This window comes from Meleagris gallopavo, chromosome 2 (assembly GCF_000146605.3).
Source record: "Meleagris gallopavo isolate NT-WF06-2002-E0010 breed Aviagen turkey brand Nicholas breeding stock chromosome 2, Turkey_5.1, whole genome shotgun sequence".
NCBI lineage: Eukaryota > Metazoa > Chordata > Aves > Galliformes > Phasianidae > Meleagris > Meleagris gallopavo.
Window position 1 is genome coordinate 15409206 of NC_015012.2, and position 26073 is coordinate 15435278.

General features: G+C 39.4%; 1 protein-coding gene across 1 annotated transcript in view; it reads right to left on the reverse strand.

The window, feature by feature from the left end:
• The window catches only part of LOC100544277 (follicle-stimulating hormone receptor-like), a 70352-nt gene extending 46211 nt beyond the window's left edge, over positions 1 to 24141 (reverse strand). Inside the window, exon 1 of the mRNA XM_010706604.3 lies at positions 23897 to 24141. Within this exon, the coding sequence (XP_010704906.1) occupies positions 23897 to 24081 (185 nt within the window). The 5' untranslated portion in view covers positions 24082 to 24141. The remainder of the gene's footprint in view (positions 1 to 23896) is intronic.
• Between the last annotated feature and the right edge of the window lie 1932 nt (positions 24142 to 26073).

Genomic DNA, 26073 nt, shown 5'->3' on the forward strand with positions numbered 1-26073 from the left:
ATTTGCTAATTTTTTTGGTTGTCTCTTTGTTACTGCATCTTGCTTTGGAGATTTGCTGGAGGTCCCAGCAGATGAGTCTGCCTTAGATCAGGAGAATACAAAATGAAATGATGCTATGACCTACTTAGCATGCTCTTGACAATATACAAGAATCGACAAAATTCTGCCTCGTGTTTATTTGTGGTTTTGCTTGATGAGTCAATGCAATAGTGAAGGATTATTTTGCTTTTCATGCTGTAATTGGGAAAAAAAAAAAAAGACATTGCAGATTGTGTCTTAGATGATGTAAATCAACCTGGCTGTATCAGCTTGGCCCTAATTTTTCTCCCTATTCTCACTGGATTGAATCATGAAATTCATTTGAGCTTAAATGTGATTTGATTTAAAGTTATGAAGAACATCTCTAAGTCCACAGCTCACTGAAATGACTTCTCTTTGGCCAGGGCTTGGGTCTAATAAACATCTCCACAGAAAGGGGAATGTGCAGACATATACAAACAACAGCATTTTTTCTAGAAATAGTCATAAAATACACATGTATTTTAATATTTTGAAATACATGAACTGTTCATTAGCAGGAAAAAAAAAAAGCTAATGTAAAAGGTCAAACCCTCTTTGTTTATAGCAAAATGTATGACTTTTGATTTTGGACTAGAAATTCACACGCTAAGCTAAATAATCCTAGCAGAAGTCAGTGAGTAGCTGACTACCTCCCATCAGTTCTTAAGAAGAGCTCAATTGCTATGTCTAGGCCTTGTGTTCAGCTTTTTGTTTTTCTTAGAAAATCTATTTTATGGCAGCTGTTTCATGCTTTGTGACATGGGGTCTAGGTGACCCGACCCAAGGCAGGCAGAAGCCTCTGACCATGCAGAAGTGCTACTCTCAGCATGCACACAGAGCTCAGACAGGCTTCAGACCCTATGGATCTTGAAGCAGGAGTTACGGTCTGTTCATCTACAAGCAAGTGCAGAATGGGCCAAAGTCTGAAGTTCCTTTCTCAAAGTGCAATCAAACATTTCAAATTTTAACCTTTTTAAAAATTGTTTTCATGAATCAGCATGAAAATCAGCTGTCTTAAGTAGAAGATCTCTGAAATCTAAAAAGCATTTTGCAGCTGCTTTTCGACATAGCTATGGTCTCTCCTTCCTATCAGCAGACATAGAGGAGTAAATACATAAACCAGATCCAAAACCATCATGATACAGGCTTCAAAAATGATCAACCCCAGTACACAAAAACTGCTTTCATTTCTTTTCTGGTTTTAAAGTCTTTATATCACATTCATATGATGTTTTAAAGCTATTTTCAATTGCCAACAGGTGTTCATCCAAAGGAAAACTAAAAGCAAGCAGAATATTTTTCAGTAACAGCTATTCATATTTACAGACTTGTTTCAAAGGAGAGTACTGGATGACACTGACAGACATGCTTGAATATTGGAGGAAGAGCTTTACAATTTGCAATTAATTTTCCAATTTACAGTTCATTTATTTTACAATTTTTACAATTTAAAATTCATTTTTCCATCTGAGACATAATCTGTGCATTTAAGAGTCTAAGGAGCCCTACTTTACACACAGTTAAATTGATTTATGAGACAGAGACCTTAATCCCTTGCTAATGTGCACAATCTGGTTGAAAGCATCTAATCATTGCATTCACCTACTGTGATCTGCCCATTGCTACTCAACCAATTCAAACGCTTGTGAAAGGAGAAATTATCTAGACTGTGCAGCTACTTAATGGACATGGGGTAAGAAGAGCAGGTGAAGGAAAGTATTCCAAAGAAAAATCAGGCATTATACACTTTATGGAAAAGACAGGAAAAAAAGTACTTCCTCAATGAGACCTCAATGACCACATAAACAATGGACAAGATAAAGGTCTTAGAATCATAGAATGGCCTGGTTGAAAAGGACAACAATGATCATCTAGTTTCAACCCCCCCTGCTATGTGCAGGGTCACCAACCAGCAGACCAGGCTGCCCAGAGCCACATCCAGCCTGGCCTTGAATGCCTCCAGGGATGGGGCATCCACAACCTCCTTGGGCAACCTGTTCCAGTGCATCACCACCCTCTGTGTGAAAACCTTCCTCCTAATATCTAACTCAAACTTCTCCTCAGTTTAAATAATTCCCCCTTGTCCTATCACTATCCACTCTCGTAAAATGTCTTTCCCTCTCCTGTTGATACGCTTCCTTCAAATATTGGAAGGCCTAGTTAATATATTTTTTAAAGGAGACATCAGGTCCTGACAAAAAGTTAAGTCAATTCAGAACTTAAAGAGAAATGGGTACAAGAACTTCTTACAAGTATCTTGGCACCTTTCCCCCTTAATTCTCAAGAAAAATAATCACATTTGCCTTTGCTATACAAATATAAACCAAATGATATTTCCTTAGACCACAAAGGAAATTTGTCAGAGGGTGAGGGCTTGAAGCCAGAGCTCCTGAGTTTCAGCATCATAATCAAAAAGTCATCCTTCTTTCTTTCTTTTTTTTTTTCTTCTGTTTTTTGTCTTTCTAACTCCACCAAAATGGAAGAAATTGAAGCAATCTTTTTACAGCTGTTTTTACAAATAGCAAACTGATGAAACATTAAAATTTTACAAGAAGCTATTAGGGTGAAATTCAAAAAGCGTAAGGCATTATAGCTAAAGATAGCAGAGTCACACTATTCTTACGTTTAAATGAAAAATGCACAATAAATCTGAGGGAGAGCAAGATGTCCTTTCAGGTGCGCAACTCAGGAATTATCCCAGGCCTAACAGTAATATAAGCAGCTACCTCTGAGAAAGAAAATATTTTCATTAATGCACTGTTAAACAGTGAAGTGTACAGACAAAGTAAATACAATTAGAACTGTGATGATACGGTTATTAGTAATGCCTTTCTACTCTGAAGGTCTGGCTTTAAAAGGCAACATGTGCAGCCGCATATGAAAAATCACTCCTTAATCTTTACTAATGGTGTCCCTTAAAATCAATTTCCTTTTCTATTTTGAATTAGAAGTACAATGAATAGCAGTTACGGCATTTCTATTCAAAATGGTGATAGCACTGAATATTTGCTAGGCAAAGTAATTCCACCTAACTACAAAAAGCTGAAGGAAGGCATTTTAAGATCCTACAGGTGATGTTCCATTGGCATTCCATTGTGAGGCACCCATCATATCATTACAGAAACAAGGCACATCTCTGCCTGCACTGCTGAGGTCCTCCTTTCCCTGACAGAACTTTAATGCTTTTCATGGAAAACTTGCTGTGGGGGATGCTTTACTCCCAAATTCCCACTTAGATCAGCTAATAAGCTGCATGATGTGCCCCTCAGCAGTTAAGGGGGAATAAGGAGAGATCAGGAAGGACACAGAATTATAGTGAGAGAAAAAAGCATCAGTTAATCTGCATGACTGCAAAAATGATCAAGAAATGTGCTTGTAAGCTTACTCCTCTCCTCTTCTTCTTAGCTTTCCAAAAAACATGGTATGTTTAGTCTCAGCACTGATACACTTTTCATTTCTGGACAAAGCATGCATTGTCCTCAGTAACATACCCCTACTGTGCTGCAGATAACTTCTTTCTGAGGTCACACATTTAGGCAGTTAAAAATAAACCTTCAAAATGACTTTAAATACCTCTGCTTGAATAGAGTGGGATGAATTCAGATTCTGGGGGCTTAAAAAAAATATATCAAAAAGAAGATGGAGAAAAAAGTAAATCGCAAGAATCACAGTCAGGAAAAGAGATAAAACACCATCCTGTTGCTCAGCCTGAGACGTTCAATGCTCCTCACTAGGTCTAAATTCTCCATCTCATTAGGCTGAGATGCTTTACACTGAGATAAAGCCGGAGAGGAACTGAGTTCTACAGAGTTGTGATCATCCAGGCTAGTTGCCTGGATACGTCAACTCACTTTGCAAAGTGTCTGACAAATGCCACTGTGAAGGTTTAGATGCAAAGCAGCAATGTGCAGCAGACGCAACAAACACAAATGACATCCCGTGAGTAGAATGACTGCAGAACACCCTCTGACACTGGGACATTGGTTCCCACAGTACAGACACACAGAGAATAAAGATTTGCCACCAAGTATGAATTGCAAAAACAAACAAGTCCCCTTTACATTCAGAGAACAGACTCACAGCTAGCTTTCTCACATCCAAAAAGGGTTTAACTGTCAAGAATGAGTTGCCCACAAAAACTGCCAACAGTATGCTTGAAAACTCAGCCAAAATTGCTCCTATTAATGCCAACGGCATGCAGTGAAAACTGTTTTGTGTAAGATAAATAACTTAATTGAATGAAGTTACTCTGTCTCTGTTATAGAAAACCAGAAAACAGCATTTGCTTTATTTTTACAAATAGCTGCACTTTATTAGTATTGATTATACTGGGAGACACTACACTACATTTGGAAGAGCGCACGCTTGCTCTCCCTGCTTACTCACATAGGCCTTTGAGAAACACACAGCATGAGAAATATATGCTACTTCCTTGAAAAGTGACCTTAATATCTACAACCATCTTTATGGTGAAGAGCCATTAAAAATTCATTCACTCTGAGCAAACTCTCTCTGTCGTGTCTATTCACATTAATCTCTCTGAATAGTTTCCTAGTATAAGGAGCACTGCACAAGTCCTGGGTATTTTGTTCTTCCACAGTGTGTTCTACTTTATGTTCTTTCCTGTGGGCAACTTGTCAAGGCAAACAAGGTTATGGAAAATGTCTACAGTCCAAGCAGATGGGGGGCTTTGTATGTATTGTCTTCTTCAGAATTTTCTTCCCATTTTTGATTTGGAGCAAGAATAGACATCTCGCTCACACACAGCTCTATTCCTGTCCCAGGACTGAGTTAAAATAGATCATACTCCTCAGCAGGGAGAAGAACAATGGTCTGTTCATCAGTACAGGTTATACCAGAAAGGTGATAGGTACCCTTTGTTTGTAGTGTTTCCATCCTGAAGACCTCAGGACCTGCTATGTCAGCACGCTCATCACACATGATGCTATTTTTATTGACTGAAATAAATTATCCATGGACAAAATCCTGTAAGTTCTGGGTTGGATTTTTTACTTAAGATAAAACTCTCTTCAAACAAAAAGTTTTTCTGCAAAATGTATTGCTGATCCTGCACTGTTTAGCAAAATAATAAATAACTTGCCTCTGTCTCTTTATCTTGCCTGATTAATTCATTAGAAAGATCATAGAATCATAGAATATCCCAAGTTGGAAGGGATTCATACATCTCTTCCAAAAATCCAAATCCTATGTCTGAGAGCACTGACTGAGCACTCACTGAGCTCCAGCATTGGAGCTACACCCACTGCCCTGGGCAGGATGTTCCATGCTCATCGCCCTCTTCACCTAGATCCTTCACCAACTTGTGGTCAATCAAAGCTCCCAGATCCCTTCCCATGGGGCTGCTTTCCAGCCTCTCGTCTCCCAGTCTGTACATACATCTCGGGTTGCCCTGTTCCAGCTGCAGAATCCAGCACTCCACTTGTTTAGCTTCATACAACTGAATGAACAATTTGTCAGCTCTATAGACTGTCAAGTATCACGCTTTTTAATCTTTCTTATCCATAGTCTCATAAGCACAGTATCTACTTTGTTTAGAGGGACACAGTTGAAATCTCATAAAATAATGAAATACAGAGAAAAGTTACTCATTGTTACTTCACTTAACTAGCACACACAGCCTAATAAGAAAGAGAATCTCCACCGAATATTTAGATTTATTTGGATACACAAAAGCTTGTTTGAAGTTGCAATGAAATACCTGATTCTCCCAGATACCAGAGCGGTCAGAAACCATTTAAGGAACAGCACCTGAAAAATTGATCATACTTTTATCTTTTTCCTCTGGATCTGAGTGTGAGCTTTGTAAAGGCAAATATCCTTTCTCCTATCAAATATATGCTAATACTTTCCAAAAAGCATCATGAGCACCAAACACAACCAACTCAACTGGCAGTTTTGGGAAAACAGCAAGTCCCACAGCAGGGGTCCAGCATATGAACGGCACATCCTCCACTGTACTCAAGGCACCAATTAGACTTGTGCTTACACAGTTCATACAGAAATATGCTGGCCTAATGCCATATGATCCCATGTCTCACTCTGGTGAGTGGAGCATTTCCATCCTTTCACACAACAAATTGTACATTTTTAGATATGTTTTGAACTAACCACCACCCAAAGTGGAAAAGTTGAAAAATCCCATCTTTCATTTAGTCTGGCACCATACAAAGACACAAAACCTTCTGTTCATGCCCTCTGGTCAGGCCTTCCTCTGATCTGAACATCCCAGCTGACTACTGCCAGGAGGCTCCTGATTATGCTGATGCCTGTGCAAGAAAAAAAAGGACCCAGCACATTGAACATGCAAGCACCAACAAGATTAGTCTGAGCAGTATGTTCCTATATGCATAAAAGAGCTTGTATAGTCTTTGCACCGCAAAGATAATGGCCAAGATGAGGTCTTCTATTTGACTGACATATTTAGCACATTTTATTTATGTCCAGCAAACATTTGTGTTTACTGTCATAGTCAGAGCTCATAGTATATTCTCAGGTCATTGGTACTCTTTGTAGCTGCCCAGTTTCCATGACAAGAACTTTTCTCAGTTCATCTATTAGCTATTGCTGAGGGAAACATTCACAGAGATATGAATTGCTGGTGGATAGCTCTTTGCAATTTAATTCTCCACTCCCCTGACAGTTTCTTTTCTCCCTCACAGTCTTTCTCAGTTATTGAGATCTCTTCTCCATAGACATCATTGATTTGATATACAGAAACAAATGACGAAACCAGGAATCTTATTACTTCTTCTTGTACTAAAATAAAATAAAATATATTTTTCATTATTTTAGCGAAGGCTAGCTCACCATTGCAAATGCTAAGCTTATCTATTGAACTTCTAATAAACATGGATTTACCTTCAGATGTTATAATGACGAACCTGAACAGATACAACCATCATCCTTATAAACACTAACTATATTATCTCATTTAATACTGACATGTCTCTTCCCAGTAATACACAGTGAAAACCTCGTACTAGGGTCAAGATGAGATCTTTAATGAATTTGAAAGCATTTATTATTGTTTCAGAAAGATGTCAGCTTGACCACAAATTAGACATTCAGGATAAAGATATGCCTTGTGTTTTCACCTTCACAGTGCTGCTCAAATGTGAGACCTCTGTAGAGCACTTTAAAATAATAAATGCACACGGTCCTCTTAAAGATGGTGACAGGAGGGTGGAATCTAGATGGGAGGAACTTGACCTGCTCATGGCACAGCTGCAGGTTATGAAAGACCCCCTAAGAAAGACGTTAGCAGTCATGCCAATACATAACCTTAGTGAGTAAAACCTATACTTTTGTCCTCTTCCTAGATAACTTACGTAAAATTGGATAACATCCGACTGGAAGAAACAAGTATAGATGTAAGAGTTGATAAAGTGAAGGAAGGTCATGAATGGTATCCTGCAAAGGTCTTCACAAGGCCTGAAAACCATAGACAAAAATTATCTGGGAATGGAGTGAGGAGCAAGGTGACAACTGTCCATGATTGCCAGAACAGTAAGACAAGAGTTGGATAAAAAGTTGCAAAAATGGAAGGACTTAATTCTTTGCACAACATTTAGTTAAGCTATGGAGCATTTTGCTACAGGATACTGTTGGTGGTAGATGAAGATGAAGAAATGTATAGATTAATGTAAGTAAAACATGAGAAGTTTGACTACCAAAACATGACACCACTCAAGGTGTGCCTGAGCCAGATAGAGTAGGAGGAACACCTATCTCTTCACTGAGATGCACATCAGAAAAGCAAAAAAAAACCATCACCACAACACAGCCAGCATGGGACAGCTCTGCCAAAATGGGACTCACCATTTGACATGCCCACATCAGCAAACACTCGTTCTAGCACTACTGGGAAAAGGTGATCTCTGTCTCATTGAAGTGTTGAAATATTCTCTGATATTTGCAGCTAGAGTGTTTGTATCTCACAGAAGAAAAGGTTGCTCCTTAGGTTAAAACAATTAAAAGATTAGTGCCCTCCCTCTGCCAGCAGATCAAAAGGTAAAACTGAACCAGGGTTAATGCTTTCAGCATCTCATTCAGACTCTTATTTCATTCCAAAGAATTGGCTCTACAACACATTTCTAAAAATAAATTCCATCAGAACACTTCAGCATTCTTTAATAATGAAAATATTAAAAGAACACTTCAGCTTTCCACAAAGTCTTTTGAGGTCATTTTGCTAATCTTTTTAAAGCCGGGGGAAATATGCCGCCAATGTGAAATTTCAAGTTCTTACAGTCCCTTCAATCTCTACTTTCTTTTTTCTCCAGACCAAAACAGTCTCCTCAAAACCATTTCTCTTTGAAGCTTTCTGCTTCCCGCTCATTATATTGGACTGCAGTACATGATCTGCTGCAAAATAGCCAGGGAATCAGAAACTAAACGAGATCGGAGTTTCTTTTCTCATACATAGGTGCTTTAAGAAGCAAGCTACTGACCAGTGGACAATATCTCTGCCTCAGCTCACCCACCCATGGACACTACGAATTGCCCTCTCCTAAAACACACACAAAGCCCTGAATTTTGCACCAAGGAGAAGTGACAGTAGCAACTGGAATAGACTTGGCCTTGTAAATCTCTCGATGCTTAAAGGCTTTCTGTGACCCATTTGCTGTACTATTTCTCTAATTTTTCCTCACCTCCTTCCATGTAAAAACTTGCACAAATATGAGCCAGAGAAACTTTCCTGAGCTCACTTTGCATATCAGAAAAAGGAATCCAGATCACACTGCTCCCACTGGAGGTGTGAAATTAAATGGTTTTTTTTTGTTGTTGTAGTTGTTGGTTTTTTTGCTGAGAGAGGTGGAGGAAAAAAATAAGGACACAGAACAGAACTCTGCTTGAAAACAGAATGAAAATAAATCAGCAGTGAATGGATTAGCTTCAGATCAGACTGCCCAGAGCAGCCTGATCTGGAACAGCACAGCACTCAGAGTTTATGTTCCTTGAATTAGTTTTAATAAATAGAATCAATAGCTCAAATTATGATGAAGGACAAAAGCACAGATCAAATCGATCAAGGCTGTAGCCTATCATTATAAGCCAGGGGGTCTCTTCTCTTGTCTGAAGGAGATAAGGTGGCACAAGAAGCCTCTTGCAGCTTTTTAGTATCTCTCAGAACAGTTGTACACAGAGCTGGATGCAGAGCTATAAATGTTTCTGGGTATCCAAACACAAACATAGCCTCCTTTTCTTTTTCCTTTCCTCTACAGGGAAAATAAGTAAGTACAATATGAATTCTTTGTCCTGGAAGTAAATGCAGAAATCTACAGGGAGAACAGAACTAAATGGACAAAGGAGCACAAAGTATCCTTCATTACATGTGGAATTAAATGCACAAGTGAAGAGATTTTTGTTCAACTCTCTGAAAATGTGGCCTTTTGTATGTTAGCTTAGGTTAGGAAAGATTGTTTCCTCTCACCCAAAAAGCTGGCCAAGGTTTATCCACCAGAAGGGAGCAAGAAGGAATTAAGTTTGATCAGCATGAGGCATTTGCACCTGAATAGCTTGCTTTCTTCATTTCTATGTTTCTTGCATAGAGCTTTGCAGGGACTGCTTAGGTCAATCTGAGCTTACAAGCTCCACGGCCAGGTGACCAAGGAGCACGTCAGCAAATGATTCCTACTCTGTGTTGGACATATTCACCCAGACACACTGCTGCTCACAACAAGGGCTAGTCAACTATCAAAGCAAGGTAGGGGTACAGCTCAGAGATACTGCTGCTACACAGCGTGCTCTGATCTCCCCTAAAAGGACAGGAAAAAATGAAGAATCCCAGCTGCTTTCCTTCTCTGGGTAACAGGGCGATAACCCAATCTCACATAAGCTTATTTTTATTAGTAGTGGCCTCCTCCCCCATACTGAAGCTGAGGAAAAGCACATTGCAGCTCCAAACAGCTTTTCAAATCTCAGTTGAACTCCAGGTCACCAGCCCTGGGTCTGGATGTGAGTGCTTATACTGCTTAGCAAAAGGACATCACCATGAGCTACTCATTCATCGCAAAGTTTTTAACTCAAACACCCAAGCATTAACATGAGTGCAGCACAAAAAACTAAAGCACTTTAGAAAACAACAACAACAACAAAACCCACTGCTTTTCCCCCTTTCAAAATAGCCTTCTTATTAAAGTTAAGCCAAGTCCAAATGAAGAGCCCTGAATTTATTTAAACAAATACTGTGTAACTGAAGCGGTTTTTGGCACACCGCATGACACCCCAGAGGTGTGAGAACAATGCCTGGCACTGATAACCTTCACTAACTCCCTTTCATCCTCTGGCTGAAAAGCTTGCATTGGTTACACGGGCTTTGTGCCCACATATAGTACATAAGAGTCTTTTTCATTGCTGTAGCTGAATTATAGATAAACAGTGAAAGGGGAATAATAACCTTATTATAATGGAGTATGTGACAGATGTACTACTGAGCATCATTCACACACTCCAGTGATAGTTCAAAGCTGATCTAGAATAGCCGGACACCTTGCAAATAAATATTCAAAGAGGTTTTAATCTTCAAGAACATAACACTGAATGTCTGACAGAAATTTCAGCTTAGATCTATAAGCAGTTTTTATTACATTTCCATCAGAAGCGGATTTCATGTTTTATAGCAAGCAGTGCCATTGCAGAAGACAGGGAACTTCCTCGGCAAAAGACGACAGTGATTAACTGCAAGCCCGACAAATATTTTTGAATATATTTGATTCTGAAACCTCTACTCTCTTTCTTTCTCCCTCTGATACTTCATATTAAAGCTTCAATACAGAAATAAACATTTCCAGCAGGCGCAAAGTATGAGGCAGCACCTCATACTCTCACCATCCCAAAGACATTTGCTTAATTAAAAGTAATGATAACTTGCTGTGACAGAAGATAATTAAAGGAGTGTAAATTGTATAGTGGCTTCATTTTGTCTAAAACTCTCTTTTTATATACACATTTATTCATAAGTAGTATGAAAAAAATGCTGCCAAGACTCTTTGGCTTTCATTAGTTGATGCTTCAATACTGATTACTAAGTATTAAAGCAATGCAGTAGAAGACAATTGGATTGGACAATCCAATAGATATCAATAGGAGTTTTTCCACTGATTTTTCAGTGTGTATTGGAGAGACCTTTTACCAAATGCATAAGCTTGAATAGTGGGAACAGAGGCTAACTAATCAGTAACATAATGATAATTTGTCTATGCAAAGATGGAATCATTCTGATCAGAGTTCATAACGAAAGAACGACTTGGCCTCACATTCTTCTCCAGTGACATCCACAATCAGCAGATGTACTGTACATTAAGTGCTGCACACCTTATCTAGCTGATGGAATCCGCTGCAAGAGACTTGGTTAACTATGTTTGGTTTTGCCTTTGGGTTAGTAGAAATGACAGTCAGTGTCACCACCAAACCTGAAACGTCATTGTTAAGTCTCACACTTACCCATCCAGAATCATTATGTATATTCAGATCCATTTCAAAAGCCTGTATCATCACTTTAAGATTTCTAATTACAGCTTCTTTACACAATCTCCTTTTTCTTTTTTTTCTTTTTTAAATGTCTTACATGGTGAAAGGTCTCTTAATTTAAAGACAGTTTTACAAAAAATGAAAGAATAAGTGAATTTTATCGTTGATAAAACGTGCCACTAATTTCTCTCTCTTAAGCTGCTGGGTTACACATAGTGTTCAGTATTTCAGCATTTCTGATAATTTCATCTTGCTATCCAATCACTTTTTCTTCCCCCTTTCTTCCCTTTTTAATGTAACATCTATATCTATTCCTGAAAATAATCTGTGAAAATAGCAGGCGTGATTCTGGCCATTCTCTCCCACTTTCTCAGATGAAGGCACACTTTGTGGTGATGAGAAAATGGACATTTGCTCTGAGCTTGACAGTTGTAAAGGACATTTATTTCCTAGGGCTTTGTTTATTAGATTGCAGTGTTTAAAAATTATTATATGCTGCTTTTGGCAAAAGCACTACTGCTATTATCATTCATCAAATGAATATTTAGGGTCCATATACTGAATTGCAAAGAAAGTAACTATGCAGTGAACGTACAGAAAGAAACAACTGGCATATTGTCTGCCTTTGTGTATGCTTTTTGATATTCCTGCCTCCTTCATTCAAGGATAATCCCCTGAAATTCACAGATGTATCATCTGCTTTATCTGCCATAGGTAGCCTCTAACATAGAGAATATTGCTATTTCAGCATTAAGATGGCAGGGAATGGTTAGCCATTGATTTGACACCTTTCCATGCCCCTCCACCCCAGAAAGTATTTTCAGCCACCATCTCCTCAATAAAATTCATGAAGTTTTCTTTTTAAATAACCACTGGGGTGAACATGTAAGCCAAGCATAATTTGGAAGCATACTATTAAGCATGCTAGCACAGAAGCACAGCCATTGGATTCTGTAACAACAGCTACTGAAATACAGATACTGTTGTTGGAAGGACTCAGTGCCATAGAAACTCCCACAGTGATGTTATTCTTAATGCCCAAGGTGAACTTTCAGCCTCTATATAGCCTAGGTACGCTGTTTTAAATCTTTGGAGTGCTCTAGGAAAAGTAGTTTACAATATATTGAAGACTCATGCTTATAGATTTGTGGGCTTCTAGGATCAAAAGCCCACATGAATCCAGAGTTCGGACAAACGAAACACTGAATCTGTACAATATAAGCTAAAGCCTACAGCTGTTCATAAAATCAGGATACAAGCATGTCGTGCACTACAGAAATGTATGCATTCCTTTATACCATGAACACTATAGAGACGTATTCTAGCTAGCAAGGAAGGCACTGCTAATAAATACAACAGCCTGCTTTCCCTCCAAAGCAGAGCTTAGTGAGGCTTCTGTGGAATGCAAAAAATCTCTGGGGAGATGAGAGCAGGAACTTCTGAAGCAGCCCCTGCCTCATTCCCTATTTTAGCTGATAACCACCATTACGTTCCTTCAGCCCAGAGGACACCAAACAGATGAATCTACACCTAGAACCAAGGCCACCTTTTGGCAACCTGACAGAGAAAAAAAATAAAAAAAAAATATCTCCCAAAGCCTTGACCAAGAGTCAGACTCTCCACTTTCCAGTGCAATGGAGCACTGCTTCCAGACAGTGTGCACACCTCTGTCAGATAAACAAAATGGCAAGCAATAACTGCTGCAAGTCTACAGTCCTGAAGCTACGAGGCTGCCCCTGCCAGAAAAAGACACCAGTATGGCCAAAAGGGAAAGTACTCCTCAGTGGATGCTCTTGAAGAAAGTGTCTTCTCATGGCTTGGGCAATGTATGGTTCACAGGGTGAAAAACAGGCTGGACACATGTGGACACATGATGATGCAGCAGTACTATGATAGCAATAAAGAATTGGAGGAGAAAACACCCTGAAACTGCATATGCACTGCTGGAATGCTACAAAAATAGTAGAGTTATGACTCATTACTTAGATTCAAAAGAACAGCCATTTCTTTTTGCTAAGCATAAAACCTTTTCATTGTAAGAAAGTTATGAGTATGCAAGATATTTTTTTGTTTCCTTGAGCATGGAAATACCTTGCCATAGGATTGTGGTCTGGTGAATACGATCCTGAAGGGGCTGTAGTCCCAGCTACCCCTCTGATTCCCTCTGTTACCCTGTAACTGGGGAAATGACTTGTCATTTACATCTTATAGCTTTACCATTTCTGAAATGATTAAAATTGTATTTTAGCTACTTAAAAGGAACGCTGTGAAATCTGTTCATATTTACGGAAATCTTCGCAAACACTAAGAATATCTCAACATGTCCGTACACCTTATTAAAACCATTAAAATTCCAACTCATAACTTTAAATAAATTTTATCAGGTCTGTATTTCATTCGTACTTTCCGAAACCTTTTTATTTTTCCTTGGAGTTATTTCTGTGCAGTGCAATAGTACAAAGTCCTGAATCTGCAAATACATACAGATGGGTAGTTCCACACCTATGATTTGTCCCATTGGAACACAACAGAGCTGCTTGGGCAAAGCAATTAGGATGTGTACAAATATTTGTGGAATAAAATTCTACATTTTCTTGTAGGATATTCCTCTCAGGGGTCACTACCATGAAGAGCATAGCCTGGTCTTCATCCACCATGGCAACAATATACTGCAAATAGGAGATTTATAACTCCTGGGATTCAGATACAGTGGACATTTTTCCAAACCAGCAATTCCACCTAGAGAGAGTTGTCCTGTTGGGACATTTCTTGTACTGCTGTCATTTTCTTAACAATCTGTACTTTTATGACTCTCCACTTGCCAAAACAAACAAACAAAAAAAAAGGTTTCCATAGTATCTTTGGTGGCCAAACAAAACTTCAGGGATGAGGCAAGTTTTTCAGCATCAAACCTATGCCTCCTAATAGTGCTGGGGCTGCAAGGAGAGGAGATTTACAGACTCTCTGCTTACACCTTGGCTGCTCAGAAATTTTGGTATATCCATAAATATTCCAGCTGCGAGACCAAGCTCTAAGAAAAAACTTCAGCATTGATTATTTCCCAGTAGTTAAGAAGGAGAAAAGGGATTTGGCTGATTTGTGCTCATTTTTTGCACTTGAGGATGAAAATGCCAGAGAATACAGCATGGGCTGTAACTCCCACTGCTGGAGTTAAGTTTTCTTTCTTGCATAGATGACTGTTTTTGCTCTCTTAGATTTGAGTGCTTCCTGTTAAATAGCATGTCCTTTGACATGGGCTCTGTCCTCCAACATGCTTACTGGGGTGCAAAAGGCAACAGCCCAATTTATTTATGGCAGTGAAAAAAGAAATAGAAGCAAAAGTTGGCACAGAAATCCACAGTTCTCAAAGCCAACATGGGCAAGACAGTTATACCAGAGATCATTTCTAAATGTGAGGTATAGCACAGAATATAAAACCAATAAAAGATTCTGGTTTATTACAGAAAACTGCTAAAATCTCTAATCTGCCTATGCGACAATCCCCTTTAATGAAAAAAACCAAACCAAAGTACACACCACTTTTTCTACTTCCTCTTCCAATCTTCACAGACTAACTCCATATCCTTATTAAACATGACTAATTACCACTTCAAATCCAAAAACGTTTGCTGAGCATCACTTTAACATACATGCCCTCCTTATGCCACTCAATCAAAGGGTGAAACAAACACAGAAAACTTGGATTTTTTTCCCCACCCAGTATTTATGTACACAGAGTTTTTGGGAAACCACTGAAGATTCACAGATTGCGTACGAAGAAATATTTGCAAATCAATTCTTATTAACTGGCTATATTTGAACAAAGCATCATATCAGAAATCAGATCCTCTATACGAGCTATAGGGAAATGTAACATCACCAGGAAAGTTACCAGGACAGTCTTGCATAGGCTTTCACAAAACGGGATTTCTAGGCCAAGTATGTGAATGTGCTGACTAGCAACTGCATTCTTGTGTAGATAAGATGGTGTACAGAGTGGAAAGCTTCAGCTCGCAGCTCACCAAGCAACAGAATGTTCAAAGTCCAGGCTGCCCTGACCTTATCAAATTTTGAATGTGTTACAGTTAAAGATAGAGAGTTATTTAGCCAGTCCAGGCAAAAACATGGTTCAGAAAACCTGAAAGTTATGGAAACATATTAATGAAAAACAAGGACTAGTTTGTGCATGGTTGGATTGAAGGCAGTTTTCATTTCAAGCAGACACATATCTCCCTTTGCATGTAATAAAGCTGTAAATTCTCTTCTGGCTACCTGGGAACAAATGCATCAAAGTGGCCTGATAAGGTAATGAAAGATAAGAAGCATCCATATATTTCAGACTGAGCTCCCAAAGTGCATGAGGATGTTTGGAAGAAAACATTAAATAAAGAGAACAAATCACAAGCTTTCCTGACCCTACATGCTAAAAATCAAAGAAGCTGCACCAGAAGAAAGGCAGCAGTTGGGCTCCTTATTATGATTTATGCAATACAATTAAAAGAAATATTTTTTCTACACTCTTACATGAAATCCAGGCTTGATTCTGACCTATAATTTAGAATAAGCTTCATTTTAAAGACTTGCATTTCACTGCTAATAAGAGCAATCTCATCAAACCATAGGAAGAGGCTGAGAAATAATTTGCAGGCTCTGCCTGGAAAGGTCAATATCTTAAACAAAGGAAAGTGACTTTTCCTACCACAGTATTGCCTCTCATAGCATAAGCCTAATACACCATTATGAAAAAACAATACCTGCATTTTGTGCCCAAAGAGTTCTGTTTATCAAAAGCACACACAGATAGATTGCCAAACCACTGTCACCACAAACACATTGCTGGCAGAGGTCCCCACTGCCATACAGTGAAAACGAACTCAGCTCTTGCCACTGAAGTTAATGAAGCTATGACAATTTAAATTAGCTGTGAACCTATCCCAATTATCTTTTAGCTTGCCTGCACAAGGACACTCAGGAAAGTTAAGAGAACTAAATAAAAAGCTGTCAAGCTAGAGGAGACTGTATAAAGTACAGGGAACTTTGCATGTGTTTCTTCCATTCCTCAGTGAGGTGACTGAGTTTGTTCCTCTTTGCTACACTATATAATTTGGTTCAGTTTCACTGGACCCCCTGCTATATATAAACTGCAGGCACACAGAGCAGTTATTCACCTCAAGACAGTATATTCACTGGAGATCTTTGATATGACCACACTGTCTGTTCTTTTAGCATCCCTCATCTACTCTCTTATTTTTCATCCTTGTTAAGCTAAGCTCTCCACGTACCTAGTGTTATGAGCGATGTTCCCAGCTCAGTGAGACCCTCCTTGGCACCTGGGAAGAAAACCCTCCAGCTGTACAGCAGACTTTCTCCCGCAGGCCTATCAGATGACACATTTAATGGGTGAATAATTGCAGAATTAAGCAGAGAACTTTTGGAATCATCTTCCAATGGAAATCTTCAATATACGTCACAAAATACCACTAGTAAAGTCTTAAGAGACATGGTTTAGGTTTGAGGGAGTTAATAAGATTTATTCTTCCACACTGTAGTGCTGATATGACTTTGCTAAAGGCCAGATCCAGAAAATGATTAACTGAAATTCCCCAAATGTCATTTATAAACTAGAGCAAGGAGCTGAAGGTGCAGTGCATGGACAAACACAGAAAGAGAGAAAACTGAGGAGTTCTGCATGGCTTCATGACACCGACAGCACAGCAGCTTATTCCCCGTTGGGTTGGAGGATGAGGCACAAACACTCATCTTTCTGCATCCACCTCAGCATAAACACCTTGAGCTCTTCATGACTGAAGGGTTTAGTAAGACACACCATTCAGAGCAAAGGAAAATCGGCTGCTGCAACACACTGGTGAATTCAGAATTCTTCATACCTGCTTTTTTAATCCATATTTTTATCAAAGCAATAAAAGATGGATCTATATTCCTCATTATTATGTCCCCTAAAATTAACAACTTCTCCCTTTTAACCACATTTTAATTTGAAAGCTAACCGTATCTGACCTTACCAGAACTCTCTTGCTCAGCCTTGGTGCCTACCAGCCCACATCTTATAAATAACATTACTGGCAAACTTTTCTAGGATATAATTAAGTGAGACAAGATTTGAATGGGGACACATCCAAGATGAAGACATTTTGTTCGAGACAAAAGAAAGAAGCACAGCAGCTACAAATGGCAAAGTTTAATCTTCCAAATGCTTTAGAAAAAAACACTGATATTAATGTCATTCAATAAACAAGTTATGATTCTTTATAAGTAGATGTAAAGCAGGTCATGTCTAAAATGTCAAACTGGGAGACTTTATTTTGAGACACAGAGATGAGAAATCCCAGGAACCCCATTCATCTGTTGGAAGACTTGGGAAGTGACATAAGCCCAGTTCTTTTTGTGCTTAGGACAGTGCTTCAGCTAATGTAAATGTAAGCATGTGCTCCACCAGTTGATTTTTATACAAATCTTTGATTCTGAGCATCATTTTTACCGTAAATATTTTCCTAATCCACACAAACACAAAAAGACACATGAAGAATAGGAAAGTTCCTCATCAATTAGGTCCCTAACCATATTTCTCTCCTTGGTTTTGTTATTCCAAAGAATTATTTGCCTTTTTACAAATTATGGATCTCAGAGATCACATGCCAGTGCCTACATAAGTTTTGTTTTCTAAACTGGAATCTTTTTAAACCTCCTACAATGAAGACGTGCATGTGACAGTCACATTGTACGACTTAAATGCTTCAGAATAACGACTAAGAGAGTGAAGAGTAAAACCGTCGGTTTGGTTGGAGAACAGCAGAAACACCTTCTGTCCTAAGGATACCTGTTTGAACAGGCAGAGAATCCAGACAGAGTCGGATGCGAATTTATGCCTCACAGGGAACCAGACAGAAGCTGCTGGAAAGTCTAGATTTGTGAGCAGGAGTCTCTGTAGCTGACCCCAAGGGCTCATGCTGTGACCTTTTGTAAAATCCCAATGTCATATGCAAACAAAAAATACAAGTCTTGTCTTTCACTCTGTTTCCCTGGAAAAACTTAGTGATATAACAAGTCAAACACTGCCACTGCATTTTAAATGAATGCATTCCCATTTCAGAGATGCAGTAGATACACACCTATACACCTTCAGACTAGATCATGCATTTCAGTCATTGCAAGTCAGGTGGAAGTCATGCATTCATTGCCACATTACCACAAATAAGCCAGCAGAGCATGGTGCAGCATGAAAGCCCCTTGTATTGCACACAGTGCACCTCCTTATGTTGAAATGCTTCTCAGTCTGCGAAAACTGGATGTTTCTACAGAGATATGTACTTGGCAAGTTATACTAGCTGAAGATCTGCCCTACAGGGTTTATTATCCTTCTTTAGTGTCACTTGCTTCCTTGAGCCTTTTTTGTCTTCTTATGCTCTGCTTATTTCTTTTTATCCTCCCAATGGAAATATCAAATACAGAACCCAAAATATGCACTGGACCTCTCCAGCACTGTACAACTGGTGATTGCACACCAAGCCCTAATGTTCAGCTTCAAAGCGTGAACTGGTCATAAACTTGAAAAGAGAGGAACATAACACTAGCCATAGACTTTTTCTATATTAACAGAAGCAACGCTGGTTAAAAAGGAAGAGTTTTTAAAAAGTTTGGCTTCAGATAGTACGCAATACAAAATGCATATGCTCTGCTGTGCAAATATTATCATCCCTGTCTGATAACGTGTAGATTTATTGATTAACTGCATAATGTACTTGAAAGCTTCACAGGTCTTCTTTTTGTTAGCTGCGTTTCTTCTCTCCACACCCTGTATTAAGGTCAATTCACCTGTATAAACACCTGAATAAGAGCTGTAATTGCTTGAAAATTTCAACCTTCTGTGTGAAAGCATAACAAAAATCTAATTGCAGCTGTCACTGGGAGTGTTGCAGCTCCCATTCATGTTGTTCATAGCTTGCGTCTCAGGGAAACACATCTGACTCGGTTTATAACACAGAACTTGCTATTTCGAGGCAGTCACTGTTCTAGTGGGCAGACACCTACTCAGCCTTGACTTGATAGTGTAAAATAAATAACCTTGAGCAGTGGTACAAAAACACCTATGCAGAAGGCAAGAAAAGCCCCACTGTTTATAGTTTGCAGATACATGAGAGAAAAGCTTCTACATAACATACATTTAAACGGCTCTGCCAATGGCTAAACTGGTTAGTGAAGATGGAGAAGGTATTTTAAAGTACAAAACACTATGATCAAGGCTTGCTCTTATTAATTTTGCCTGCAATTTCCCTCTCTTTCAGGCAGCATTGTGACAGATGGGTGCAAAATGACGGGCTGTCTCCAGTGTCAATTATTTCAGTCATCTTAGCTACTCCTTCCTAAAACTGGCAGCCTTCTCCTGCTGAAGCCTCTGGCTTACTAACACATCAAACAGTTCCTCACGGGGGAACTTTTAATTGGCTGAGTAACACATTTGCAAGCTTTCTTTGAGTAGCCTTCATTCTCCAAAGAGGTTTCTTACAACGTCTCCATGGCTCAGAAAGAGGCAAGCAGAAGTACCTGTTGGTCCACCTCTCCCTGCTGCCGTGGGCTAAGGAGGACTAATCATTGTGTGAGTGCTGTTTAGAAGCAACTGTAAATAAGGAAATCAACTTAGCTGGAGACAGTTTCTCCATGTAATGAATACAGCATGAACACATTTGATTTCATAATACCTTTTAAAAATAACACCAATTATAAGATGCAAATAAAACACTGATACTGATACTTCTGTCACATAACCCTGTGGGAATGCAAGCAGAATTGGATCAAGCAACCCTTTTCCATTTCTTTTACAAAGCTGCCATGTACTGTTGCTTTATTTTGTTGGAGATATATTCTACTGCCCAAATGGGTACACCTAACTGCTAGGCTACATCTCCCTACTTTCATGGGGTAGTGTAAGTGTGATTTAAGGCACTCAGATCAGAAGCTCAAAAGCAAGGAAGGGTACAGTTAGAGATGAGTAAGATTCTCCTGGCATCTCTAGTTGTATTCCCATTTGCTACACACATGATTCTGCTTGAAGTAGTTTGATAAATTCCTGAAAGGATCCCTCCTATTTGAGAACAAGCTATTTGTGTTCGCGTAACTTTCTCAAATCAAGATCTCTATGGGCAAACAAAACCTTAGTAAATAATAAGGATGGTCTACAAAGCTTGACACAGCATCTTAAAACTCCTTTAATTCTTTAAGGAGTGAACTATCACAGGTGATGAATCAGTTGTTCCCCTCTCATTCTGCAGTCATAATAGTTATAGTATAATAGTTAATACTCTGACACAAATGAACCTAAATTCCCCATCTGAACTTTCTGTCTCTCTTTGCTCATGGATTGCTTCCAGTACAGTAAGTCACAGCCTCATGTATTTCTCAAAAGCATTTCACCATCTATCTATTTATATATTTATCTACCTATATAAAAGCCAAAATATATTCCTTTGGAACTCCTCCTCCAAGGAAAAGTTATAAAATAGAACAGCTAATAAGAACCATCTGCTCCTGCAAACTCGTGGGGCAGGCCAGCTGCAGAGGAATCTCAAATGAGCAAGGAGCAGAGAACACACCCAGAGGTGCAGCAGTCCTCTCCAGAGCTTTTGCAAAACACAGGCACTGCAGAACTGGAAACCTGTGGCTTCCAATCCCTGCTCTGCGTGCTGTTGTTCAGAAATGGCTTGCTCTAAGCAGCTGCAAACCTTCTCTCTGTGCTGCCCTTGCTAAAGCAGGTGCTGAGCCGGGAGCAGAGCCTCTGCTCTCACACCATGCTGCAAAGCTACACTCTCTGCCGAGCATAAGCTCTCACTGTCGGGAAATAACTGAAAAAACACCGTAGCAGTGTGTGTCAGTGGCCAATAGGTCAAAAACCTCATAAACCTCCCTCCAGCACAAAAACAAAACAAAACAAAACAAACAAAAACTCACCAAATAAATAAATAAACAAAACGCCCGAAAAAATAACAAGAACAAACTAACCCAAACCAATCACACAAAAATCAACTGCAGCAAAGAACAGCATAACAGCCAGTTGTTCTGCGAGGATGCTATTTTTTATTTTCATCCTAAGGTTTTTTTTTTTTTACTATGTAACATAGCTGCTTGCCAGTTTCCCAACTTGAGAAATAACTGTAGTGAAACAGAAACACACGGAAGCAGAAGTGCTGGAGTTCTACTGAGCTTGTTTTTCAACGGCTAAAACTAGGAAAGACACCGGGATAAATGAGGAAAGCCATCAAGACCACATAACAGAGGGTAAAAGGATTAAAATAAACTGAAGACCCCTCCTTCATGTCAAGCCATAAAACACATCCAGCACTTTCAGAACGAGTTCTTAGAGAAACAAAGCACTTTGCAGGACCTGTACTTGGCAGGGAGAAGTTTGTGTTCATGTTCTGCAGAGGATGCTTTTGCCGTCTACGCTCCAGGTGCCACACTGGTTTTAAAGCCCTTTTGACTCCTAGAAGTGTTTTGAAGAACAATGAGGAAAGCATCTTCTCTGTTACCAGTGGTGCATTTGCAACAGCATCTGGAGTGGCGAGGTCTATTTCAGTCTGCTGAAACAGCCCTACTGGGCACTCAGCATAGAAGTGCATGGGAAGGCACTTTTCTAGAGTTCCCATCTCACTTTGAATGAAGATCTAAGGCTTATCTGTGACTGAACTCCTCAGCCAATGCATCCAGTTTTCGTTGCACGAACACCATACTTTACAGAGTATTTGAGTTCAATAACTATGCTGAAGTTAATCCCAGGCTACACTGGTTTACAAGGACCAGAATTACCTCCTGAGGAAACAAAAGTTGGTGTAAATGGGAAGAGTCAAGTCAAGAGATTCCAAGTACAACATTTACTGCAAGAAGAGAGGACGCAGCTGATGCTCTCAGTCACACTGACGTTGCAGTCAGCCTGCCTTAGGGAACACACACTTGTGCTGAAACACCAGCAGTTAACAACCTTAACAAACCCCAGAGAAGTTAACAAGGATCTGCTGGAAACAAATCCCATTTTGCTAGCAGGTGCTTTTTGGCAATATAAAACTCTGCTTATTTGCAGAAATAATTATAAACTGCTTTTTTTTTCCTTCAATCCCTAGAAGGCAGACCTTAACCGTGTAATCTAAAGAAACAATCATAGCAAAATTAAACAAAATTAGCAGTGTATGCCTGGAGCACGGTTTGCCCAAAATCTAGATGACCTAATTCACAGATGATTTTTTTCTCTCTAGTTGTGAGAATGATTTAAACTTTTACTGACCTGTGGCTAATTCAGGCATTTTCTCCAAATTTTCACTGCAGTCCACTGATTCATTGAGCAAAACAACTGCTTCTTCTGAATAAAACAAAACTTCTGTGCTCGGCAAACTGTGGGACAGTAAGTGGGGGTATGGTGTGGTCTGTAAGGTCAAGATAGGGATGTATTTTTCAACTCGCAATGTATCATTCTTCTTTGTATCCTCCCACCAAACTTACTGCTCCAATTAATAGAAGGATTTATCCAGGATGATTCCTTTCACTTTTGCTTTAGATGCTAATGATGCCAGACAGCTATGGGTGTAGGCAAAGAGCAATACGATCTGCTTTAAGATAAATTAAAAGGAAAACAATTGCTTATGCAGGTGCTTGACATTGCATGACTTCTCTTGCTTGCCTGTGCTAGTGACACAGAAAACAGCTGCTATACGGTACTGTTCATGAAAACAAGAAGCTTTAAGATAAACAAAACTCTTCCTCAAATAATACAATACTGTATCTTTACACAGTCAGCTCCCTCCAAGTCAGTCACGCTGCTTCTCTGATACAGGAGAATCGCCCTCTGAAGCTTATCTCAGTCCTTTCTTTACTGCCTTTGTGATTTCAAAACAGAAAACAATAAGCTGCTTCTTGGCAAATAAGCCTGAGCCTTTGGGAAGGCCCTGCAGCACAGACAGAAGAACTCACTCGGTTGTTGTAGTAAAACTTGCCTGCCCCAAACATGCTTTGATGGTGAGAGCAAGCTGTAAAGAAACCCTACAAAGCTTCAAATTGCTGTCACAGCACCAAGGAATCCTATTTAAAATCTAGTCTGTACTTTGTATTATATGGTACTACATCTTCTCTTAACAGAGATCTGAAAGGGAGCATTATAAGAGTAAGGGAGAGGAGCTTCAAGCTGTAATTAACCAAGTGCCAAAGGAAGCACAGTGCTTTTCCACAGCTGGTGTGAGGTTCCCCAGTGACCCCCTACAAATACAGCCCTTGGCTTGCCAAGCAGCAGCTATGTTGAAAGCTGGCAAGAGAGCTGCTTGCACCCTTCCCTCTCCCTACTTACAGTTCTGTGGCATTGGTGGGAATGTCCCGAGGCAGCTGGACCACCTTGCTCTCCTGGCAGATGAATATCCTGCCTGCACAGTGGCACGTGCGGTGCTGGCAGCAGGAGCAGCTGGCCAGGAGAATCAGCAAGCAGGTAAGACCCAAGGACATCTCTGTCTTCACATTTGTCTCCTTCTCTTCCATCTAGAAGGAAGGAGTATGAAGACCTCACGGTGCAACTCAGAGAGACGCCCTTCCTTGAAGGTCCGCCCTAAAAGCTGAGATGGAACACGTGACTCCTGGGAGATGCTTTCTCAGCAAGTTTCAGTTCATGGTCAAAGATCCTTTATGGGCTTACATTAGGATGGAGAGAAGCGAGGCTGATTTTCCAAGACAAAACTGTTGTATAATATTTAAGATTATAATTTTTAAGTATCGTTGAAATCGCAGGCCCCAGCTGAATGAACTAGAATACTTTTGATGCAGTGCGTATCTACAATGGAAAGGGAGCCTTCCATCTCAGCTATGATATTTTGCACCTTTTGTTTGATAAGACTAAGGGGCAAGTAAGTACTTTTATGTCCTATAGCCCAGGCATTTTTTCCATTGAAAGAGAGGTAGTATTTATGTTCCCCTTCATAGATCCAAGAATCCTAGCTTTTATGTTGCTTCTAGGCAAAATATATATATGTGTATATAGTATTTTATAGGGTATATAATCTTTTTCACCTGTTAAAAGTTATACAACCCTGAAGCCAGAGCTAAATAACACACCTTTATTTTTAACTGTTATTTTTCTTTATGCACTTGCTGAATTGTCTCTCTTCCTCTCTATCTACCACCTTTAAAGGAATCCAAAAGGAGAAAACACTACAACACAAATGATCTCTGGAGACCAGTGAGCTAATTTTAACATTGGAAAATAAACAGAATGATATTCTATACACAACAAGGGGTACAGCTTCAAGAAATAGCTTCATGAACATTATCATGATCATAAGGCCTGGACACTGAACCCCATCTTTGAGTCCTTACTTATTATTCACTTTTTGACTGAGCAAGATTATCTTCCTTGTTAGACATATTAATTCTTGCGGAAGGGACCTTGCTAACACATTCCTGTCACTGAGTCATTCTGCACCAGCCTATCATCAGGGACCAGAGTTTGTCTACAAGACACTTGAAATGACATTTTAGTGATACAGAGTTGTTTCAGTTTTTGTTTTGTTGTAACGGTAAATGGCTGTTTCAGATATGCACAGCTTGTAAGTCATCTGCACGGTACATGAGCTCACTAGCTGGATTTCCATGGGTAACTCTGCTGATGTTGGCTCACACTGAAATCCTGAGCAAGCTGAAGAATAACCTTGGTAAAAGCAGCTGTTAAGTTGCTGGGGTTTTGATTGTTTGCTTGTTTCTTTCGCTTAATTCCTCCATAATTATAACTATAAGCAAAGTTAATGAGACACAAGACGGCATCTTTTCTCTGAAAAGATTCCACCATTCTCACCTTCAAAATAAGCACTGATAAGTAGGTGTTTGAGAGGAGATGATTTTTTAAACTATTCAACTAAATCTTTCATAAACCTCACAGTAACCCTAACATTACCAAATATCACCAAATATTTGTTATTTTTCCCCAGTCACTTAAACATACTCCAGATGAGAAAAATGATGTTTACATAGAAAAAATTAAAAAAAAATAAATCATGACAATGACTCTTTCTAACAATGGAATGTTTGTGATTAATTGTAAAAGGATTAAATTAGCTGTATGTATAAAATGCAAAGTCCATTCTGTTAAGGCTTCTTTACAGTGTCATAGGAACGAGAGTGACCACTAGAGGAAGGAGTGATTCATTCTTTTAATATACATGTATATGAAATATGCAATATATGAGATAAAAAAGACTGGGTGAGGGGATTGGTTGTCCCCTCTACTCTGTACTATGCAGCCTCACCTCCAGCAGTGGATGTGGGTCTGGGTGCCACGGCACAAAAAGGACATAAAGCTGTTAGAGAGTATCCAAAGGAATACTACAAAGGTGGAGAAGGGCCCAAAGGATTGCATGTATGAGGAGCGCTGAGGCTCCTATGTTTGTCCAGCCCAGAGCAAAGCAGGCTGAGGGGGGCCTCATGGCAACCAACAGCTCCTCACAGGGAGCAGACAAGTTTAAGCCATACCTTCAATCTGAA